The 21,910-nt window shown below is 33.7% G+C and overlaps 1 protein-coding gene across 1 annotated transcript; it reads left to right on the top strand.

Moving 5' to 3' along the window:
• Positions 1–433: 433 nt before the first annotated feature.
• LOC117101974 (disintegrin and metalloproteinase domain-containing protein 10-like) lies at positions 434–20,982 on the top strand. The gene is made up of 11 exons (XM_033242117.1): positions 434–645; positions 2,250–2,388; positions 10,681–10,799; positions 11,332–11,573; positions 11,843–12,451; positions 13,266–13,449; positions 14,725–14,989; positions 15,753–15,837; positions 16,622–16,745; positions 16,975–17,237; positions 18,102–20,982. Exons 1-11 carry the CDS (start codon positions 582–584, stop codon positions 18,390–18,392), a joined length of 2,385 nt encoding a protein of 794 aa, XP_033098008.1. The 5' UTR covers positions 434–581; the 3' UTR covers positions 18,393–20,982.
• The last annotated feature ends 928 nt before the right edge of the window (positions 20,983–21,910 follow it).

The following is a 21,910-nucleotide window of genomic DNA, read 5'->3' on the forward strand; positions in this document are numbered from 1 at the left end:
CCGAAATGTTACTTCAGTTGCAATCATTTTGTTTTCAATTTAAATGTGATAATTCGATTCATTTCCAGATTATTCCATGCTTTCCGAAAATGACTGTGGTCTCTTTTTTGCTCTTTGAGGACAATCAAAATAGTGTATACGCCCTCTATAGGTTACTAGCTAGATATGGTAGTTTTTTTTTTCCACTGAGGCTAGAAGATGCAATTAATTTAACATTGTCTTTTTATCATGTAAATCCTGTTGATAATGAATACTACTCTATTCATATTATATGCCTGAATATTATGAAACACTAATTTATACCTCCATTGTGAATTTTAATAAATACCCATTTCATATAATGCACAAATACACCTTTTTATGAACGGATTGTTAAATGGATCTGACAGATTTGTTGTTTATCCGTCCGGGCGTAGGCCAAATACACTGTTTTCCTCCGTTGATGATTAATACCAGAGTTGACGTAATAGTGGAACATACAGTACAAATACACACATAGGAAGAGAACCGACCTAATACAGAACTATATTTGTGTTATTTTCTTGTTAGGCTGGTCAACAGCAACAGTTTGATTTGTTAAGATGTTGCCTAAAGTAGTCAGCCAAATTTTGTTAATTTTCACAACGTTGTGTATTGTCAAAATTCGTAAGTATGCGGAGAAAACAAATAGTAAATACAAGGCTACCTAGGCCCTATGAGAAAGGTTTTCGTGAGATAGTCAGGCTAGGCTGCAGTCAGCTGTTCAGTTGTTACACTCATGTGCTGATTGTCTTCGTGTTATTAAGGCTAGGCCTAGCTTGTATTTTTATTATATTTGCAAACCACCAGTATAAAGGGCCTAAGCTAGAAAGCAGTTGCAGGGTAATCCAAGCTAGACATAGTACTGCTATTAATATATTGAGTAGGTAGGCCTAGGCTCAGTAAATTCAGGGAGATGTTATAGGCCTAGTAACAACTCCCTGGTAAATTGTACATGTTTAAAATTAAGGGCCTATGATTTGGAAAATTTTTTGAAAACACAAACAAGAAAACCCAAAATATTGGGGACTAAATAATTGATTGTCATGTTCCTGCTGGGCCATTAAGTTTGTTGAATGTATCGAGTTCCTAGTCCACATATCAAGCGCCCTGAGCATCTTACACATTAGATGGATATGTGCGCTATTATATAAAACTACACTATTATTATTATTATTATTATTATTATTTATTTGGTTATAGTTAAGCCAAGCCAATAAAGCACTACTGCTATCTAGACCTAAAACCTATGCTTATGGCAAATAGAAAAATTTATTAGATTATCACTCCCGCCCGCGTTAAAAAATTCGGAAAATATTGGTGCGGGAATAAAAAAAAAATTTTTTTTTTTTGCCGCATCAATTATTTCAACAGCATAAAATAACAATGCAATTTTGTGACTTCAAATACATTTTCTTTAAAAAACTAGAATTAAACCAGTTTTTATATAATATTTACTATTACAAGCCCGGGTACAGGCCAAATATAAACAGTCCCTCCCTCATCGATAAAAACAAAATGCTAATAATAGACTATAGATACCATACTGTCGTATCTCAAGAATAATAAATTTAAAAGTGTGTTTTAGGGCACTCTGATTGCAGGAGACTTGATAATATAGAAGACGTGAAAACGTGGCACTGGCAGCAAATGAAAATGTACTACAAAAAAGAAGCAATCAAAAACCTATGGAACGAGAGGAGCAGGGCCTAGGCCTATATGATCCAAGGAGGTGGTTTTAGGGGGTCATCCCATACCTATTGTAGGGTCCTGGGGGCCATTTTTTTTATTTCTGGAGCAGGAAACCTGTGCTCCTTACCTGGACAGGCCTGAACCCCTGTCATCTGATGACACAAGGTCGTTGGACTATTTGATGCCGATATTGAGGTCTAAATGCACAATTTTGGGCTATGTACTTACTAAACCATAAAAACACTAACAGGAATTTTTATTCCGGGACCTTGACTGGCTCTAGTCGGCCCCACTTTCGAACATTTTGTCCGAAAATTTCTGGAGCCGCAACTGCTCCCTCCCTTCCCCTATATTTGCATCTTTAAATCACATTGAGTAAATAATTATGTTTACATTCACTGAATAATATTAATAATAAATTGCATTAAAAATTATAAATTAAAGTATGTTGTTTTTATAGACATAAAAGGTCGCGTTCTACAGTTGCTATTACTGGTTTTCATACCATAAAATACTTAAAATCTAATTTATTTACTCAGGAGCTGCAAGGCTGAATCAGTTCATCAACCATTTTGAAACTTTGGATTATAGCAGAACAGATCTGAGCAGAAAACATGAGCGGGCGAGGAGGTCAGTCAACCATCCAAACCTGTACTTGGAATTCAGCGCACATGAAAAGTAAGACATTGATTTGATATGATTTCTATATCAAGTGCAAGGGCCTGTATTGGTACACCAAGGCACATAATGCATAAATTGATTGATTAATGGATCTATTTGGTGTAAACACCAAGGATAACCCACAAAAGTTTGAAGGAAACTTATTTCTAGTGGGGTCCTTCTGGTGGTGATAGGGCAGTACACTAGAAGACAATCCCCTACTCTTTTCCGAAGAGTGCACTGCGTTCTTTAACGTGCACAAGGGCCATATGCACACAGGACCAACAGCATAAATGTCTTATCCAAAAGATGGTGCACTACATTGTATATTGCATTTCAGCCCTCCAACTGAAATACAAGGAGAGCAGCGATGGGAATTAAACCTGGAACCAAGAGATCTCCATGGTTCAGCGCACACACAGTGGCTACCACCAGTTTAGCCGACTGAGCTAAGCTGCTCTCACATGATTAATTGAAATTACCCATTGCAAATAGACAGTGTCACTTCAATCATGCGGTGATGCTGGTTCCTCTGCTTGCGTTGTGTTTTGGTTTTTTTGTTCCAAGGTTTGTTTACGATAGATCCTTGCTTTAGTTTTTCCCCATTTTTCTTCCAGTTCTCTCAGCGCATAGAGACCTTTGTATTATACGCTATATATCACACTACACACCACATACAGTACTTCAAGTCTTAAATGTACTGTATAGTACATACTTTCACACATCACATGTTATACAGTACACATAGTATATATACCAGGAAATGAACTGGTATTATGCAATTAGAAACCCCATTTTCATGCATAGAACCTTTTTTTTTTATTGTAACAATGACTTATATTTTCATTATGCTAGGTTTGATAGCTCCATTCAATCTGACATCATACTTGATAGTTGGTGAACAATAAATATTATGCTTCAAAAGAATAGAAAGTAGAAATAGAAACTAAGAATAAGAATTTGCGAAGTAAATTCCTACAGATGCAAACTGATGAAAGACATTTAATCTTGAACAATTCAATAAAACAAAAAGGTCATTAAGAATGCATGAGCATATAAAAGGAGAACTACACACTTGTTTATACTTTGGCTATGCTAGTTATTATTATTATTATTATTATTATTATTATTATTATTGTTATTGTTATTGTTATTGTTATTATTATTATTATTATCATTGTTGTTATTATTATTATTATCATATTATTATTATTATTATTATTATTGTTATTATTATTATTATTATTATTATTATCATTATATGTATTGTTAGAATTTGACATTGCTGTGTTTAAATTAAAATGTCTTTTATTTGGATGACATCCTTTTGTACAATATACCCCCATAAAATGTTAGCCTACTGTACCTACTATAGTATAATATCTTTGTGTGCAGCGTGTGGAAATAAAACAGGTGATATATATCTCATGAGTTGTAACATTTCCTTTGTGACCGGTGTTTATGATTACACATTTTGAACAAAGGTTATTGTGAAAGTGGAACAAATTCTAAGTAAACCAAGAAGTATTTTGCACATTACAAATTTTGGACCACTAAATACTTATTGGTGTGCCATATTCATCAATGATCACAACACAGGTCTCCCTCCAATTAAAGACTACTTTTCTGCAGTTCCCCTATTACTGTAATAAATGTCTTATATCGTTATTATTCTAATTAGAGACCAAAGCTGCTAAAGCCCATGCAAACTGGAGACCTATTATAATACACTATACATATTTCTTGGTTCCGAAATGATTTTCCATTATTAGAAACCAGATGAAATAATTTCAGCTTTAACATCTTTGTCATTTTTGAAATAATCTAATTTAATTTTCATGTTCAGCTTCAAAATCAGGTGTAAATTTTGTTGAGATAAAGAAATGTTGGTTGTTCAGATATGAGAAAAAGAAAATTGGTTATTATTCTGCAATGAATTATGGAGTACACTATACAATAATCCAAGATTTTTATATTTATTTTCAAGTACTTTCTATTGTACTTCATTCACACCCAACATAAGTGTGACTCACTATTACAGCTGGAAATCTACTGTCAGTCTCATCATGGAGGTATAAAAATAAAATAGGTTTTCATTTCTTTTCATTTTTCATTCAAACTCTTATGAGTCCATCCCTGTCACCCCTCTTAAAATAAAGCAAATACAAAATTTGTTGGATTTATCTTAGGTAAACTGGCATGTCACAAAATTTGAATCCAGAGCTGTAGGATTGAAAGTGCTTTGGTGCTTTTACTTACTACTGTTCAATTGTAATGTTTTTATTTTTCGAATCCCCTTTTAAGTTAGGTTTTTAATTGTTGCTATACAGTCACTGTGACCCTCATAAATAAAATAAAAAGTTTCACCTGACATATTCCATATACCGTAATGTGGAAGACTACAATATAAAGTGCCCTAGTTGGTATAGTCTGTTTTACCTGTCACTGAAGCATTGGACTTTGATCAGGATGTAACTAGGACTAATTCTGAATTGGTACTTCGTCATAATACAGCCATACTAAACAGGGCGTCTACTGTTATTGTATTGTAAACATACTGTGTTTTCAAATAAAGGTGTCCATAACTAAAACACTCAATAGATAACAAATTGATTTGCTTCAAAAGTTTTTTTCCTCACAACCACCAAAGGGTCCACTGATTAGTTTCAGATACCGAAAGAGTACATTCTGTACTCCCAAGAAAAGAAAATAATACAGTACAGTAAATCCTAATAAATAATTAGAGGTTTTCAGTACACCATGTGGCTTAAATACTGCAAATCTCAGTTGCTGGTATTTTGGTTCTGTGAAGAACCATTTTGATTGTAATGTCATTACATCCAACACTTGTAACCCTAGTTACATCATAGAGAAAATATTTTCTCTATGTGGTTACATAGTCTGGTGATGACACACTAAAGAGTCAAAATGTTGAATTGCAGGAATGGCCTGTATTTTTTTTCTTGGAGTACAATATGTATTATTCTTTTGTCCCTGACAACACATAATGGAATTGATTTTTTTTTCAATTATAATTTTATAATTCAATTAGTTAGAATGAACCAGGAATAACACTAGCAATATTAATGGACTAGATATACAGTATTATTAAAGGATAATGAATATATAGTCTAAATAAAAAATATACATATTTTTATCTAAAAAGTGAAAAAGTATTCTTATAGTCTTCATTGAATCTTCTCAAGCCTATGAAAATTCATACAACACATTAAACACCATAAAACCCCAATGGGAAGCCCATCTTGAATCGGAGCCTATCTCAAGTTGAAGCCCACCCTCTTTAATTTGCAAAATTACAGTACTGTAGCCTTGAGAAGAAGCCCATCTCGAAAAGAAGCCCGTGGGCTATCAGGGTTCTTTTCAAGATAGTACAGTATACGCTGTACAGTACATGAATTTAAAAAAAAAATAAAAACTAAGCTTGGTTTATTTCACAGTAGTGTAGGTGATTTAATGCCAGTTAATACACTCTATGATACACATTGATGTTACAATGGCCTTATTTATTGTTTTATAGTACAAATTCTCAAAATTTACAGCATTAATTTTGAAAAAAGCCCCTCTTTACTTTGCAAAATTAGCCCATCGCAAAAAAGAAGCCCATCCAAAGTTCGCAGAAAAAAAGAAGCCCAGGGCTTGAATTTGAGGTTTTACGGTAGTGTATTAAGTTAATTTAATGTACACAAACTCCTTTGGTGGTGTACAAATTGCCAGGTTAAAAAGAAAAAAATGGTAATTAAATGTGTAATACTATAGGTATATTGAGTTAGTTCTTTCCTTGTTTGATGCATGTTTGGATTTAGTACAGTACATGTTTTATAGTGAAGGGATAAAGCAAGGTCATGGTTTATAGCTCTTTGTGACAAATATAATTTTGGGTGTCTCTGTAACATACACTTAGTAATTTGAATTTAATTTAATTAGTCAAAACATTTCATTTCTCATTTCACAAACCTACCTTCCTGCCAATACTAAATGTTCTGAATATGAAATAAAATTTTGTTTTTGTCCTGTTGTTAGCGCACCTGTTTATAAGAATTACTGTATAACATTTCCAGGCATTAACATTATTATCATATATTAATATTTTATGGTAACACTGTACTGTATATTTGAGCCACTCTTCTTATTCACTCTATAAAGATCAGTCAGTAATCATAGTTTAGTCTTTTCCTCTCTAACATTTATGAAGTCTTATGAATATTGATTACTGTATAATTTTTTCTTGCATTGAGCAGATGTCTATGATTGTAGTATGTGTTTTTTTCTCCTTAAATATAATATGCTGCTGTACAGTGTTGCTAGTTCTTTGGTTGTGTGAGTAATTGAATGCTTTTCATGGAAGGTTAAGCTTGATATAAACTTGTGGTTTGTTTCATCTGGCCTTCTCTAAATCCGGTTTCCTATTGTTCAGCAGAAAACATAAATAATTGCTAAACATTTCAAAAGAAATTTTGCTTTGAAACAAACATCATGTACAATAAATAACAAATTCATGTAAAACTTAATAAAATGCGCAGAGGACCCCTGCAGGTTTTCAGAAGAAAAACTGGTGTTGTTGTTGAAGGGCTGGTCACTATTTTAGGTCTACACTTTCTTTTTATAAGAACCAGTAAAATTTTGACTAGGCTCAGCAGAGAGCAAAAGCTAAGCTTAGCTCAGTCAGCTAATCTGGTGGTAGCCACTGTGTGTGCGCTGAACCGTGGAGATCTCTAGACTTTCGTGGGCTATCCTTGGTGTTTACACTGAATAAATCCAATCCAATCCAATTTTTTTTTAGGCGATTTCAGACTCAAAATGTTCTTATTTTGTTCTTATTTTACACACTTTTCAAAGATAGTAGATAATTATTATTGTACAGTACTGTACTGCATGGTACACTTTTTTTTATAAGAACACTAAGGCTGAAATTGCTTAAAATTAGGAACAAATAAGAACAAATTGAGGCTGAGGTAAAATTTCAAATGAGGTTTATATTTTTAAAAACCAAAATATTATATCTGTACATTATGTGCAGTAGGTGTGACTGTAATTCCCTCTATAAACTGACATTTGGGGGCCATTTTTTGTGGGGACACTTTCACCTACATTCCAGTACAGTGCATACTGGCGTACAATTTTTTGTTTAAAAGGTGTATAAACTAAGAACAAAATAAGAACATTTTGAGCCTGAAATCGGCCAAAAAATAAGAACACTGAGCCTGGGCAAAATTTTACTGGTTCTTATTTTTAAAAAAAAGTGTAATTCATAGTGGCACCTAATGTACACATAAGATTGGTTGGTTTTTCTGTTAAAAAAATAAATAAAAACCTCATTTGAAATTTTACCTCTGCCTTAATTTGTTCTTATTTTGTTCTTAATTTTTAAGCAGTTTTATTCTCACTGTTTTTATAAAATGTGTTCTTATATAAAATAAAAAGATGTACACATAAAAAAATCCAAAAATCGTACAAGTCATGCTATTTGTTGAAAAAACGAGTCATTTTATTATTAACAATTTAGTGTCACTGATCCTTATTCTGTAGTGAAAAAAGTAAGATCATGACACAATAATGCAGGATAGCATAATGACAAAAATTCATGTTTTGGTAACAATATACATAGTACATGCATGATTTCCTACAACACAGTGAGAATATTGATTGAAATATTTATTATAGTACTATAGTGTGTCTCACTATTTCCTGATTTTACATGACTGATGACTGACTGTAGCAAATTTTAATACAATTCTTTATAATACCAATTTTGTTGTAATTATGCCAATTAAAATTAAGGATCTATGCAATTAGGGTAGCTTGTTTCGTTAGATGCAGTACTATAGTTTCTGTGGGTAGACCTACAGTACCATAGTCTTAGACTTTTTCAACTATATACAAATCAAGTTTTAAAATAAAAAGCATGTAAACTTTTGTTGTTTTTTTTTTAATTACCTCAAGTTATTGATAAGGAGAAAGTTAAAATTTGAAAGATGTTTTAGTCTATGTAGTCTACATTTAATATATTATTATATTGTAATATAATATGATTATTATTTAATACTATATTAACTTTTTACCCCATAGGGTATACTATAATAAGATAGGCTATAATAATTGTACCAAATTTCATATACAAATTAATAATGTAAAGCCAAAGCAATGTATACGCTGTTCTGAGAATTCAACCAGCAATATTATGGTCTAAGTACCATTCAATATATGCAAAAATCTGCAGAAGAAGATTACTATTATTATGTAAGTGCATTGTCTGACATTAGAGGCAGATAGTATACTTTACCTTTAATTATTTTTGTAACTCAGTTGGCAATCAATGAGGCATTGTAAACATTTCACAATAGATTGAACATCAATAATTATCCAATCAATAATAATAATAATAATAGTATGTACTGCAAAACTACTGTCTGACCTATGACCAAAGCCACAATACAAGAGAAATAAAATAGGCAACACTTCCACAAACCTGACGGCCCTGATAGCCCTTTGCATAAACATCATACCATCTTTGTTTTAATCTTTAAATCAGCAAAACTAAAATTTGGAAGTTGACTTACTTGATCCTTTTTACTTGTGGAATACAATGTTTTCATTTTAATTTTAAAACCATTCCTGGATAACATTAAGCAATATTTAAAGATTTATTACCCCTGAAAAATGACAAAAAAATCATAAAAAATAATTTTTAAATTAACTTGCTCATTTTACAGTAACATACAAATTATTAAATTGAAAAATTATTGAATTTAAAAAATGTTTACCTTGATTTTTAAGTGGATAATTATAATAAAAATAATAAAACCAGTGACTGGAAGTATTTCTACCGTTTTTCGCAGTATAAAATGATGGGTAAACATTGTTAAATACACTAATTTCTATGTCCAAGTTGATAATTTTTATGTTAATTTTTATGTTACCAAATGGTCAAGTTAATTTCAAAAATAATTTTTATGATTTTTGGAGTATTTTGCAAGGGACAATATGTCTTTAAAAAGAAAATGTTTGAAAATTCTAAAGAAGTCAAAAGAAAGAATACCTCTTATACAGTAATTGTTTGTAATCATTTAACTATCTAGTTTGAATTTTTCAAGTTTTCATTTCAAATGAAACTGTACTGTAGGTGCATGTAATGGTGTATAATCAATCTATTATCAATCAAGCAATTCATTAAAAAGACAAAATTGATTTAATTAAAATGACTAAATTAAGGTTATAAGTCAAATACCTTAAAGCTAATAATTGCACTGTTAATATAAACAAATGTCTCACTGCATCATTAATCAATGCTTATACGGTGCAGTAGTAGTTTAAGTTTACGGTCAGACTAGACTACAGAGTCAGGCTGAATTCACTCGTGGGGGTGGGGGGAGTTAGAAAATTGCAGTCAATTCTGATTCTGCTGGGTTCATTCGAGCTGGCATTGAATTGTTCTTAACTCGGATAACTAGAGTAATATTTGAAGTTAAAAGGTACACTCTGTAAAACCAAACAATCCGTGTTCTAAAGTCAGAACTATAGCATCTCCCTGTCTATTAAAAGCATACCCAAGGGCTGATCCAACCCCACAAGAAAAAGGGGACGTGAATGTGCGAACTGGGAGTCTCAGAGAAGAGCCCCTAGTAGGGGAGCAAGTGGATAATCTCCCATAAACCTCTAGTACCTTCATTAATTTGATGTTGTATTTAATTAATTTTTACTATTTAGCTTGGTAATTTTCTGATATACTTAAACATTTTTTTTACATAAAAAAAATAGAGGGGGCATACGCCCCTAACACCCGCTCTATATTCGCCACTGTTATCCATTGTGTTCTGTACCATATCATCATTACCTGTTATCCTTATTGTTGAGACCAACACAGCTACAACTACTCTTACACAGATATCTTGTGAGTTCAAACCCATCTGTGTAGCTAGAACACTAGGAATAAAAACAGTTGCACAGTCCAATAGTGCCTAAAAATATTAAATTATTCCTCTATACAGTATATCATTTGAAAGAGGAGATTTGTTTTTCACTCAAGCCAATTCAATATTTAGCCAACAAAATTTGGAGCCATCACATTATGTTTGGTTTTTATTTCGAATTCATATTCAAGAAACATTTGGACATATTCGGGATGACCCAATTAATCCTAAAAAAAAGAAAAAAGATTATTTTCCATTGGGAACCGAGTAAAACATTGATAAACAACAGAAAAAAAGAAGGAAAAAAAAGACAAAATTAAAAGAAGTGCTCATATTTGTTCTTAGGTAAACAATTAAATCAATTCATAATCTCTCTCCACAGACATTTTAAGCTGCGATTAAAGAGGGAGGCTCCCATGTTTTCTAAAGATCTAGTGGTGGAGAGTAGCCAAGGAACCAGGAGGTATACTCCAGATCATATATATACAGGAGTATTAGAAGGTAAGATGTACTATCAAGTAGAAAGTAATTGTTTTCTGTTTCAATACATGTACAATATGACATTATTTCTTGAATGTGTGAATACTGAGTATGTTGCATACAAAAATGATTTTTGTATAGTGAGCACTGAGCAGTGTTGTACATATGTGCTTTAGTTCTGTGGTCATTAGCAGTCATGCAAACCTATGTCAACTCCATGGATTTTACAGTAGTCCTGCTGCATGATCTGGACACACTACACTACACTACACTCACTACAGTATCTTATAACATGCACATTTTATTTTTGGGTACTGTAGAGCGAGGTGTGCAGTTATTCTGTAGAATTTTACTTAAGATTTATACTTTTAAAATTGTACTTTGATAACTTGTCACTTAAGTCTGGTGCGATTCTACAAGGCCATGCTTAACTGGCAGTCAGCTGTATCAGGTAAGCACCCATACAGAACGGTCAACAACCTTTAGCCAATAAAGAGTGAATTTGCTCAGCTCTATCTGAAATGTAATATTAATTTGTACATTATTCCACCAGATGATCCTAGCAGTATTTGCCATGGATCCATAATCAATGATACATTCCGGGGTAGAATTGTAACAGGTGATGATGAGTATTTCATAGAACCAGCTCATCGGTATTTCGATGAAGAAACTGACTTTCATTCTGTGATATATATGAGCAAACACATTGAGCCCCCTCCAGAGCTGTACGGATGTGCCGCCAAGGACCAAATCCTTCAACGTATGCAAGAATATGCACAAGAAAATAATGATGATGTAAGTAGTGTGATTGTATTGTGGAGTAGTATATCTGTGAAGTTGCAGACATACCATGTTTATGGTAAAGTCTGGAAATCCACTTAAATTAAATTATAAAAATAAAATAAATAAATAAATTATAAATTATTAATTATTAAATTTAAATTATATTTTCGTAACCCATCTCTAAAAATTATCAATGAGACAGATCTGTACATTTCAATTTTTCTGATTTGTAACCCAAACCTAAACAGAATCTTCAAATTATTATTCCATGCTTATTCTAGGTTTCCAATAAAAATGCAGAAAGTCCTGCAGAAATGTATTCTGCCTCACAACGTCACAAACGAGCAGTAGTCAACCCTGACAAAAAAGGCTGCAATTTATACATTCAAGCTGATCATACATACACTGCCCTATTTGGCAATGATGAGAACGAGGTCATAGCCGAGCTGCATGATCATGTCACAGCAGTAAACATTATTTATGAGAATACACGCTTTCAGTCTCCGTGGGGTGTCGGCATCGGATTTGAGGTAGATAGGATTCGCATCAATGGAACAAAAGAAGCTGCTGACACCTCAAACCCATTTCGTAAGGATAACATTGGTGTTGAAAAGTTCCTTGAGCTAAACTCTTTACAGAACCACAACAGTTACTGCTTGGCTTATGTATTCGCAAATCGTGATTTCAACGATGGTGTCCTTGGGCTCGCATGGGTGGGCTCTTCTGGTGGAACGTCCGGTGGTATATGCGAAAAGTACAAAACATTTACTGGTGGATCACAGAGTCTCAACACGGGTATCGTTACTGTGAAGAACTACGGAGCACGAGTTCCATCAAAGGTCTCGCATATTACGTTTGCGCATGAGCTCGGTCACAACTTTGGTTCCCCTGTAAGTATGTTTCAAAAACCTTTATCATTATCATTATTCTTCTTCTGAAGAAAAAGATCATTATTGATTAAATTACTATTTAATATGGTGTTCCAATGTACTATCTTATTGCAGTATATCAGGCTACAACTTAAACTGCTAATGCTACATTCTCTGATGCCGGAGGAGTATTTCTAGTCATTTTGAAAATTTAGTGCAGAGACCAATAAAGTAGATATTAAAGTTTGAAAATGCTGACAATAGACACTGATAATGGAATTTAAGTCGGAAATTAGCTTGTTTTGGAGAACCATGCTTCTCTCTTCCTCTCTTTTCTTTTTTCTTTTTCTCTCTTTTTTTGGTTTGAGCCCTAGCCTCCTCCCCCAACATATTCTCCCTAGATCTGCCCCTGACTGCCCTAACTCAGATAGGGCTGTGTGCAATATGGTACGATTTTAACGCTGCATTAATTTGTAACAAGTGCCGGTCGAATAAGCTTTGCTGTCAAATATACAGCACACTGAAACCTATGAAAATGTTGATAGTGCTACCTGAAAGAGTTAGGCTGGGCACCCACTACACCCAACATGCGCAACGGATTGTTTTTAATAACGATCTGTTCAGACAGCTGCTGACAATCAGCAGACCACGTCGCGACGTCTAGCGCTCACAGAGAGCGTACTTGTCGTAGTGGTACCGTTGTACGATGCAGTGAGCTTTAGATTATATTTACTTTTGATAGTAGGGTTAGTCGTAAGTAGTACTTGTGAATCAAGACATGCACTTAATCCTCAGTCACAGAATATTATTATAAAGTGCCCTCTATTGTTTTCAGCATGACTATCCATCACGATGTCGGCCTGGTGACAGCTCCAACTCCCAAACGCGTAAACAAGGAAACTTCATTATGTATGCGAGTGCAACGTCTGGGGATCGCGTGAACAACAATTTGTTCTCCGAGTGCAGCATCGGTAATATCTCGAGAGTTTTGGACGCCAAAGCCACATGCTTTGTCGAAGGTAAGTTCCTGTAGAATCAAATTTTATGTTTTTACCTATCAATAAAAGTTCAGTACTATTCCATTTTTCATTATGTTTTTCTTTATTTTTTGTTTACTTAATTCTCAATAGCAGTGGCAGACCATAGGGTAAATTGCAGGGTATGCTATGTATAGGCATATCTGTAATGTGCGAGGGTCGCACACGCCTATCCACCGCCCACAAATCATGCTTAAGAAGTTAAAAATCACCTCAAATCACATATTATCTTGTGAGTTAGCTCCCTCACCTAATCACTGATCCCCACTTTACCTTCCCACTCCATCAGCTCCCTTCCATTTCAAGACCCCTATGCCACTGATGCGAGGGCCTACTAGTAGGAAAAGTAAGCCTACTACAATACAGGATCAGATTGCGCTGTAGCCAAAATACAAATGTATGTTATTTTTAATACCGGCATGGTTGTATTATCTTCTTTTCAAAATAATTCTTATTCCTCTATTTTAACATATTTCAATTCAAATAATAATAATTCAAAGTCTCTTCTATACAGTTATATGCATGCAAATTTATTTAAACTTTAATTATTGAGATTAGGCATATAGATAGCATATCCGATCAGCAGTGGAGGTCCTGATTTGCGAGAAGAAGAGCATGCGCACATTAGGTATTCTGATGCCGCCACACGGTTTTCACAATAGCAAATTTAAGTGTTGTAGGGTATGCTCTGACTTCCATTGACTCACTGAATACGTGATTGGTTGATATTGAAAACCAGCCATGCGGAAATTCTAAGCAGCTGAGAGTACAATGCGATAGGCCCGAATGTGACTTATCCTAGATACCAAAGTAGGCCAAACATTGGAAAACTTTGCTTTTCCAATAAGCTACAGCAATCCACTCGAAAAATTAAGGTTTACATAGAAGATTGTGGCTAAGAAATGCTAAATCAAACGCAGAAACTGTACTACGATATTTTCTTATTTGTTTTAGTCAGGGTATGCACTGCATACCTTGCTTGCCTTGACGGTCCACCACTGATCAACAGTAACTTTATTACGTATGGGAAGTTAGTCATTTTTGTAAATATGCAATATTTGATGAATATGGTTACATATTATAATTTTGTAGGTAAAGTGGTTTAGATGCTATAATATGAAGGAAAACAAATTTTACCTACATAATTATAAAAATACAAAAATATATTTAGCATAAAATCTACCTCCAAAGAGTATGCTTATTTGGCTAATTTTACATGTAGATATTAACTGCCGGTTTATGTTCTGATTTTTGCAGTCACTGGAGACCGTGAAGTTTGTGGAAATCGCATTGTTGAAGGTAACGAACAGTGTGATTGTGGTTACCAAGACCAGTGTGAGGATAAATGCTGCAATGCCCGTATGGATGACCCTAGCCAAACGAACATGTGTACGCTGAAGTCCTCTGCAAACTGTAGTCCCTCGCAAGGACAGTGTTGCAATGAGACTACCTGTGATTATATTGGTGCCGGTATGAAAACGTGTCGTGCTGTGACGGATTGCAGCGATGAAGCAAAATGCGAATATCCTTTTGTGATGTGAAATTAAGGTTAATAGTTTAGGGTTTTTAAATATAAAACCTTTAACCTTTGACATGTAATGCATTAATACTGTGAATGATCCAGGCATGGGGTAAATTACAGTGAAAATGTAATCAATTACAGTGAAAATGTAATCAATTACAGTGAAAATGTAATCAATTACAGTGAAAATGTAATCAATTACAGTGAAAACAGGGGCGGATCCAGAATTTTTCAAACGGGGGGCACAACAGTTTAAAAACAGAAAAGTGAGTAACACATACAGCAACATTGATTTGCAATTTAATTTTTAAAATTTAGAGGAAAAATGGGGGTGGGGGGTAGGTGCTCCTCATGCCCCCTACTGAAACCACCCCTGGAAAATGTAATCAATTACAATGAAAATGTAATCAATTACAGAAGTAATTGATATTTTCACTGTAACAGAGTAATTGACCCTATACCTGGTATGAACTGGTTGGTGATGCAGAACTGGAATCAGATATAATAAAATATAATACTAAAGATGTCTGCTATTAATCTGGGTCAATTGTTTTAATTATTTACCTTACAGCTTTTCTCACTAATGAATTTCTCCCAGTTTGACTGTACATTTTTTAATATCGATGCTCATTTTTTTAACAATTTGGCATTTTTGTAGTGGCGTGACCCATGTGGTTTGGCTGCAGTGAGTAGGGTTTTGATGTGAACTTTCCTGCACTGTAAACTGTAGATTCTTAGTTGGGTTTCCTTAGCTACTGTATACTGGTTCAAATGCAACCTGTCCAGCCTCAACACATAAGGACAACAAGACATTCTGTAATAACAACAAACAGATATGTTATGATGGGGTGAGTATTGCTCATCATCTTTAGCTTAAATGCGTAATTTTCTAATATCATTTGAATCACAATGACTTAGCCGAAAACTTTAAACCTGGCCAGTGTCGGGTTTTAATTGGAGTCTGATACCTTGGCTCCTCGAATAACCCTCATATTGAGAGTTAGGCGTGTCAAGGACAATGTCGAATAACCCTCATATTGAGAATTAGGCGTGTCAAGGACAATGTTTGTATCCGTTTGTGTCCGTTGTTTTTTTGTTAAGTTGTGTGGCACGGAGCCCAACATGAATTTTTGATTTCTTATTTGAATGAGGACCAATAAAGCAGCATTATTATTATTATTATTATTATTATTATTGTTGTTATTATTATTATAGCAACCAGCGCTAACTCGGACTTAAGGGGAATAACTTTTGTGTTATTTTCCCTTTAACGCCATGTTATTTTCTCCTTAATATCGTTTTTTAATCGTTCACTAATTTCTCTATTGTCTAACTTCCCCTTAAGGTAGGTTTTAGTAATATTATTATTATTATTATTATTATTATTAGATTTAATTGTCCCGCTCTCTTGTTTGTTTAATCTTCCATTCCAATCCTCTTCCTTTCTCTATAGAACTATTATTTTTTTAATTATGTCGTTCTAATTTTCATTGGGTAGAGCTACAAATATCATCAAGAGGTTATCCAATATTGTTTAGTATGAGCTACAAACTTTGTATTGTTGTTGCAGTATTTTTATGCAGTTTTCACAGAACTTGTGAGCATAATATTTTAATTTCCTAACGAATATAGGAGTGCTCTGGGTCAGTTTGTGACAAATTTGAGGGATTAGAAGCCTGCTACTGTAGTCTACCAGCTGGAAGTCCAACTGAAGCAGACAACAAAAAACTCTGTCATATCTGTTGTCAAGAAATGGGTAAATTTTAACATTGTTTATATTATACTGTTGAAAAAATTGGGTAAATCTCAAATTTTGTCATTATATTTATATAAATTGTGATTTATTTATTTATCTGTAATTTTGGTAATACAATTTTTTTTTATATTCTCTGCTTTCAAGAGATACACTATAGAAAATAGCTTTAATTGAAAAAAAAATAAATTGAATGTAGCACAATTACTTGACACAATCTGTTTTCTCTTAGGTAAGGAAGACACATGTAAGAGTAGTACAGAAATACCAGCAATGGCACAAATTATCAGTGATTACGGTGAAAATTACCCTGATGAAAGTAATAATGATGAAAAAGTCCTGTTTCAACCTGCTGGAACGCCATGCAAGAATTTCAACGGTTATTGTGATGTGTTCTATAAATGTCGCGATGTAGATTCTAGTGGACCATTGTCTCGCTTAACTACCGCCCTCTTTAATCCCCAGCTTTACCAGGATATTGCAGATTGGATTAAGGTAAGGTTACTTCTTGATTCCATATACTGTTTCAAAATAGATTTTCTAAATTATAAGGTATGATTCGTAATGACAGCTTTCCAATTCCACTGTTCAAAGTAATGAGAATCTTTCAGGCTAGCTGCTCATGTCAGTTATTATAAGCTTCTCATGCTCATGTAATAGCTTACATGACCCAGCATTCATGCTTCTTTACCTGTTGAAAAAGTAAGTATGTTGAGGTGTCCATCCTATGTAAAGCACTGATGTAGTGCCTAGACTACTTTGATATGAACATTTTAATGACTGCGCATGAGGGGAACGGTGAAATCTATTGGCCCGAGGTGATGTGGTGATTAGGCTACTAGTAATAGGCTACGGTCTCCACATCACCAAGAACTGGAGCAGTCAATATTTGTTTTATACCTCAAACATAGATTCTATGAGACCTAAAAAAAGTCATGTAAAGAGTACACACCTTGTGGCAGAGGATGTAGTCCCCTTTACCATCTGTGCATGTCATAAATTACACAACAACGTTACAAGTGGGGCCTAGAGATTACATCGTGATCTAGTAAAAAAGTATTATCATTCAACATGGTAATACTTTTCCCCAGGTAATTCAACCCAAGTCATAGGAGTGATGGTTGAAGTTATTACCCACTTTTTAACCAATCAGATGCCTGGATTTTATGTATGTGGTATATACTAGATGTTTGTGTATTTTCTCCACACAGGAGTGATTTGGAATGCTCCCCATGAATCTGAGGAAGATTGAATTTTGTTCTAAAATTTTGAAAAAATATTGTTGAATAAGTAATAATAGTGGTAAGAATGATAATAATAATTTATGTATTAATTTTTTTTCTGTTCTTTGCTTTCTAGCAAAACTGGTGGGCAACGGCATTGATAGCTCTAGCTGTGGTACTTGTAATGGGACTATTCATCGCATGTTGCAGTGTTCACACTCCAAGTAGCAACCCCAACATGAAGAAAGCACGAGATCTTCCTGGTGCCCAGACTCTTCGACGTCGTCGCAAGCCGACCGGGCCCCAGCAAGGGCGCCCTCAGAGCAGACCACAAAGCAGACCACAAAGCCGTCCTCAGAGTCGACCACAGAGCAGTCCGCACAGTCGACCCCCACCATATAACTTGGGGGATTACGAGATGGCTTAATTTTAAGCCAGTCAGGTATGGAAGAAACAGGTTTAAGCTTAGTTTGATTATTATTCATCTAAAAATAGATCTATTTTCAAATATATTCCCTTTTTTATGTTTAGAATATAATCACAGACAAGAGTCCTGAGAATGATAGAACAATGGCACAAGAATTTATAAATTCTACTTACTAAATTAATAGGTAAAATGCAATTATATAGAATAGATATTAAGGTTTAGTATTTAGTATCTGGGGGAAGAAATTGTGTGTTACGTTAAGAGCACTGACAGTGACTTTTGCAGACAGATTCAATCGACAATATGTTTGTAGTGTTCTTTCCTAATAAATAAATAAATGATTGATTAATTTTTTTCAATTAGCCTTTAACCAACTAATAAATAAAATTAGTTTCAAAAGCTTTATAAATAAATGTAAAAATTAAGTAAAAATATAATTGTTTGCAGACTAAAATGATATAAGAGTTTAGATTCTAGGTTTGCAGACAACTGTTTTGTACATGATATGAGCATTACTGTTTAGCTCAAATTGTAATTATGTGTGTAACATTAACAATGCTTGCAGTGGCTTTTTCAGGATTAGCAACAGGGTTGTGCTACTGATTAACAGTGGATGAGAGACAAAGTTCTTAAAAAATCCAGTTCCTTGATTTCTTAAAATATTTAGTGAAAACTATTGATAACACTCCTGAGTCTGCCATTGGATCCTGCCTTTGTGGATGAGAGGACAAGTATTCGACAGAGTGAAACTTAAATAAATGTATATAAAGTCAAACACTCTCCATCGTTAATGGAATACCAGTTGGATATAAAACTAAAGCATAATGCTATTTGACAAATAATGTTAGGCCTAGCAGAAGGCATTGCTAGCCTAAGCAGCGTGCCTCCTGCAAGGGGAGGATGAAAGAGGTTTGGTCTGTTCTGTAAACTTATTCAAATTTATATCTAATGATGTGTATATTGGAAGTGAATCAACTTCATCCTCTGATGGTGGAAATATCAACATCATCTATATTATTTGTTAAAGTTTTCTATGTTTTGTTGATTTTTATAGAAAGTGTATCATGTTTGTGCTAATGTGTCTGTAAAATTACTTTTCTATTTTTTTTTAGAAAGATGTAAATGATAAAATTGGATGCTTGTGAGAAAAATAAACATAAATTCTTAGTAAACTTTTTAGATAGATTTTTTACACCTGTGAGTTTCAACTCAAATGTTTAAATAATGTAATGACAAGTTCTTAAATATTGTATCAAATAATGATTACTGATATCTTTCATTTATTTTATCATCTAATTGTTGTTCTATTTATTTTCTCTCATGTTCTATAATTCTCATTTTTGAAATCAAATATGCACTGCTGTGAACTCTTTACTCAGGAATCTATTAAGACTGTGAATGGGTAATTTTCAGTTTTTTTCATGGTAAAATACAGCACGCAAGCAACTATGTTTTTCTACCCCCAGTTACTTTATAAAAAAAAATGTTTGTGCTGTGTGATTTGGAGACATTAGATTTTTTAACGGGAAAAATAGCCCCCTCAATTACAAAAAAACATCCAGCCTTATTAAGGTACAAAAATGAATATGACTATGATGTAGTTATGATAGATCCTTTTATGTTGTAACCTTGATGACATGCAATTTAAGTGTTGGAAAATACAGTGCAGATATTAAACTACATTCCTGGATAAGCTCTGCCAACCATCATGGTAGAGAAATTAGGGACTTGTGCTTACTGTGGTATACTTAACAAATCGAATGTAACATCTCAGAGTAGGAGAGTGCTGTTTGTTTTCAATTGATGTTGGTGATTCTAAACATATCAGTATGAATAGAGTGATTTACTCTACTATATACTGGAATATCACATGATCTGTACAGATTTAATATCCACTTAATAGTCCTATTGCGATTTCATCCATACTGGGATCTATATAGACATCATAATGTGTTAGAGATGCTAAAGGATGTATATATATCAAAAAGAAATTACATTCAAACAGTAAGATATGATATTGATAATGTTGTTTTTATATTAGCACCTTGTATGAAAAAGATTTGAGGAGCTTATAACAATGATAATACACTATATGTGGACTTCTATACTTAAAGATGAATACACACACAGAAATCTATCCATACGGAAAGATATTATCATCCAGAAGTACATTTAGTAAACATCCACAGAAGTGTATCATATAGATAGAGACGTGTATAACTCAGATAAGTAGATTCCATCCATGCTATACAGACACTTATATTGTTAGAAAACCAACATTGAGCCTTGCTTAGCAATGGAAATTTCATTAAAGTTATTTCTGTTAATTATTTAATGATATTCTGATAGTGCACTATTGAATATTGATGTATAATTTTTTTTATATACTGCATAACCTGGCAAATGAATTAATATATTGATTTTTTTTTATCTGGTGCAAAACTGGATTTTTTTTTGGTGTTTTTATTTTCTTTTTGTGTTGCATTTATGCACTTGTAGCACTTCATTGAACTTTTATTTCACTATATATTTTTAGAAGTTTACTTTTGATGTTGAAAATAATACTCAAATAAATTGGTAACAAAACATATATATTGTGGTTTCTGCTTATTGTCAGATAGTGAAGCCTGATGTTGAGCTCAACATAGTGACAGTGCTAGAGATTTTGGGACAAAGGTCGAAGGTCCCCAACAGGTCCAAAATTCACATCAATCCAGCATCTCAATGGTACTCTCAGACTGAAAATTATTTATTTAAAGCAGTGTTCCCCACTTCTTCCTCTGACTGGGAGTCCTCCGCCCCACTGGCCATTGGCCAAGGGCCTGTTTCTGCTGAGGAAAGAAACATGTTTTTTAACAGTTATTAAAAAACACATGCTTTTTCTCCAGCAGAAACTGGCCAAAAAAACAAAAACGCAGTTAGGAATGCGTTCTAAAAATGTGTGTTTTAGCACACATTCTTATAGGGTTGGCTTTCAGAAAGCACATGTTTTGCGGTATACTTTTCAGCTGCAATACAATACTGTGTTAGCCATGGCCCCGTCGGTGACTTAAATTTGAATGAAGTAAAGGCAGTTGTCGTTTCACAGGCGATTAAAATCACTGTCACTGCCAAATTCACATATTAGGTGAAATCAACTAATACTAATTATTAATAGGCTAATCATAATTATTTTTTTATTTTGCTGTTTATTTTGAAGCATTATAGTAACGTTAATGCGCATGACAACAGTAGGTTCAATCTAAATTTCCATTGGTTATCGTTAGCCCACACACCAATACTCATGTTACATGTTTTTAATTGTTGCATTTTTTCACTAGAAACGCATTTCGAAGGAATTTAACCGTATTTGTGTTTTTGGCGTTTTCAGCAAAAACCTGCCCTAGGAAAATTAATGGACACATAAATAGTAACGCTCCTATGTTTTGCTTAAAGACCCTTGGTTTCATTATCAAGAACGTCGATCTGGTGATCAATAATCTGTACATAGATCAGTTATTTTCACAACCTGTCTCATA

Source organism: Anneissia japonica, unplaced genomic scaffold (genome assembly GCF_011630105.1).
Source record: "Anneissia japonica isolate Jap-2015-1 unplaced genomic scaffold, ASM1163010v1 scaffold997_len2565447_cov190, whole genome shotgun sequence".
Classification (NCBI taxonomy): domain Eukaryota; kingdom Metazoa; phylum Echinodermata; class Crinoidea; order Comatulida; family Comatulidae; genus Anneissia; species Anneissia japonica.

Coding starts and splice junctions, on each gene's coding strand:
- LOC117101974 (XM_033242117.1), top strand. CDS start 582: ATGTTGCCTAAAGTAGTCAGCCAAATTTTGTTAATTTTCACAACGTTG. Junction 13,450..14,724: donor AGCCACATGCTTTGTCGAAG/GTAAGTTCCTGT, acceptor TGATTTTTGCAG/TCACTGGAGACCGTGAAGTT. Junction 16,746..16,974: donor TATCTGTTGTCAAGAAATGG/GTAAATTTTAAC, acceptor GTTTTCTCTTAG/GTAAGGAAGACACATGTAAG.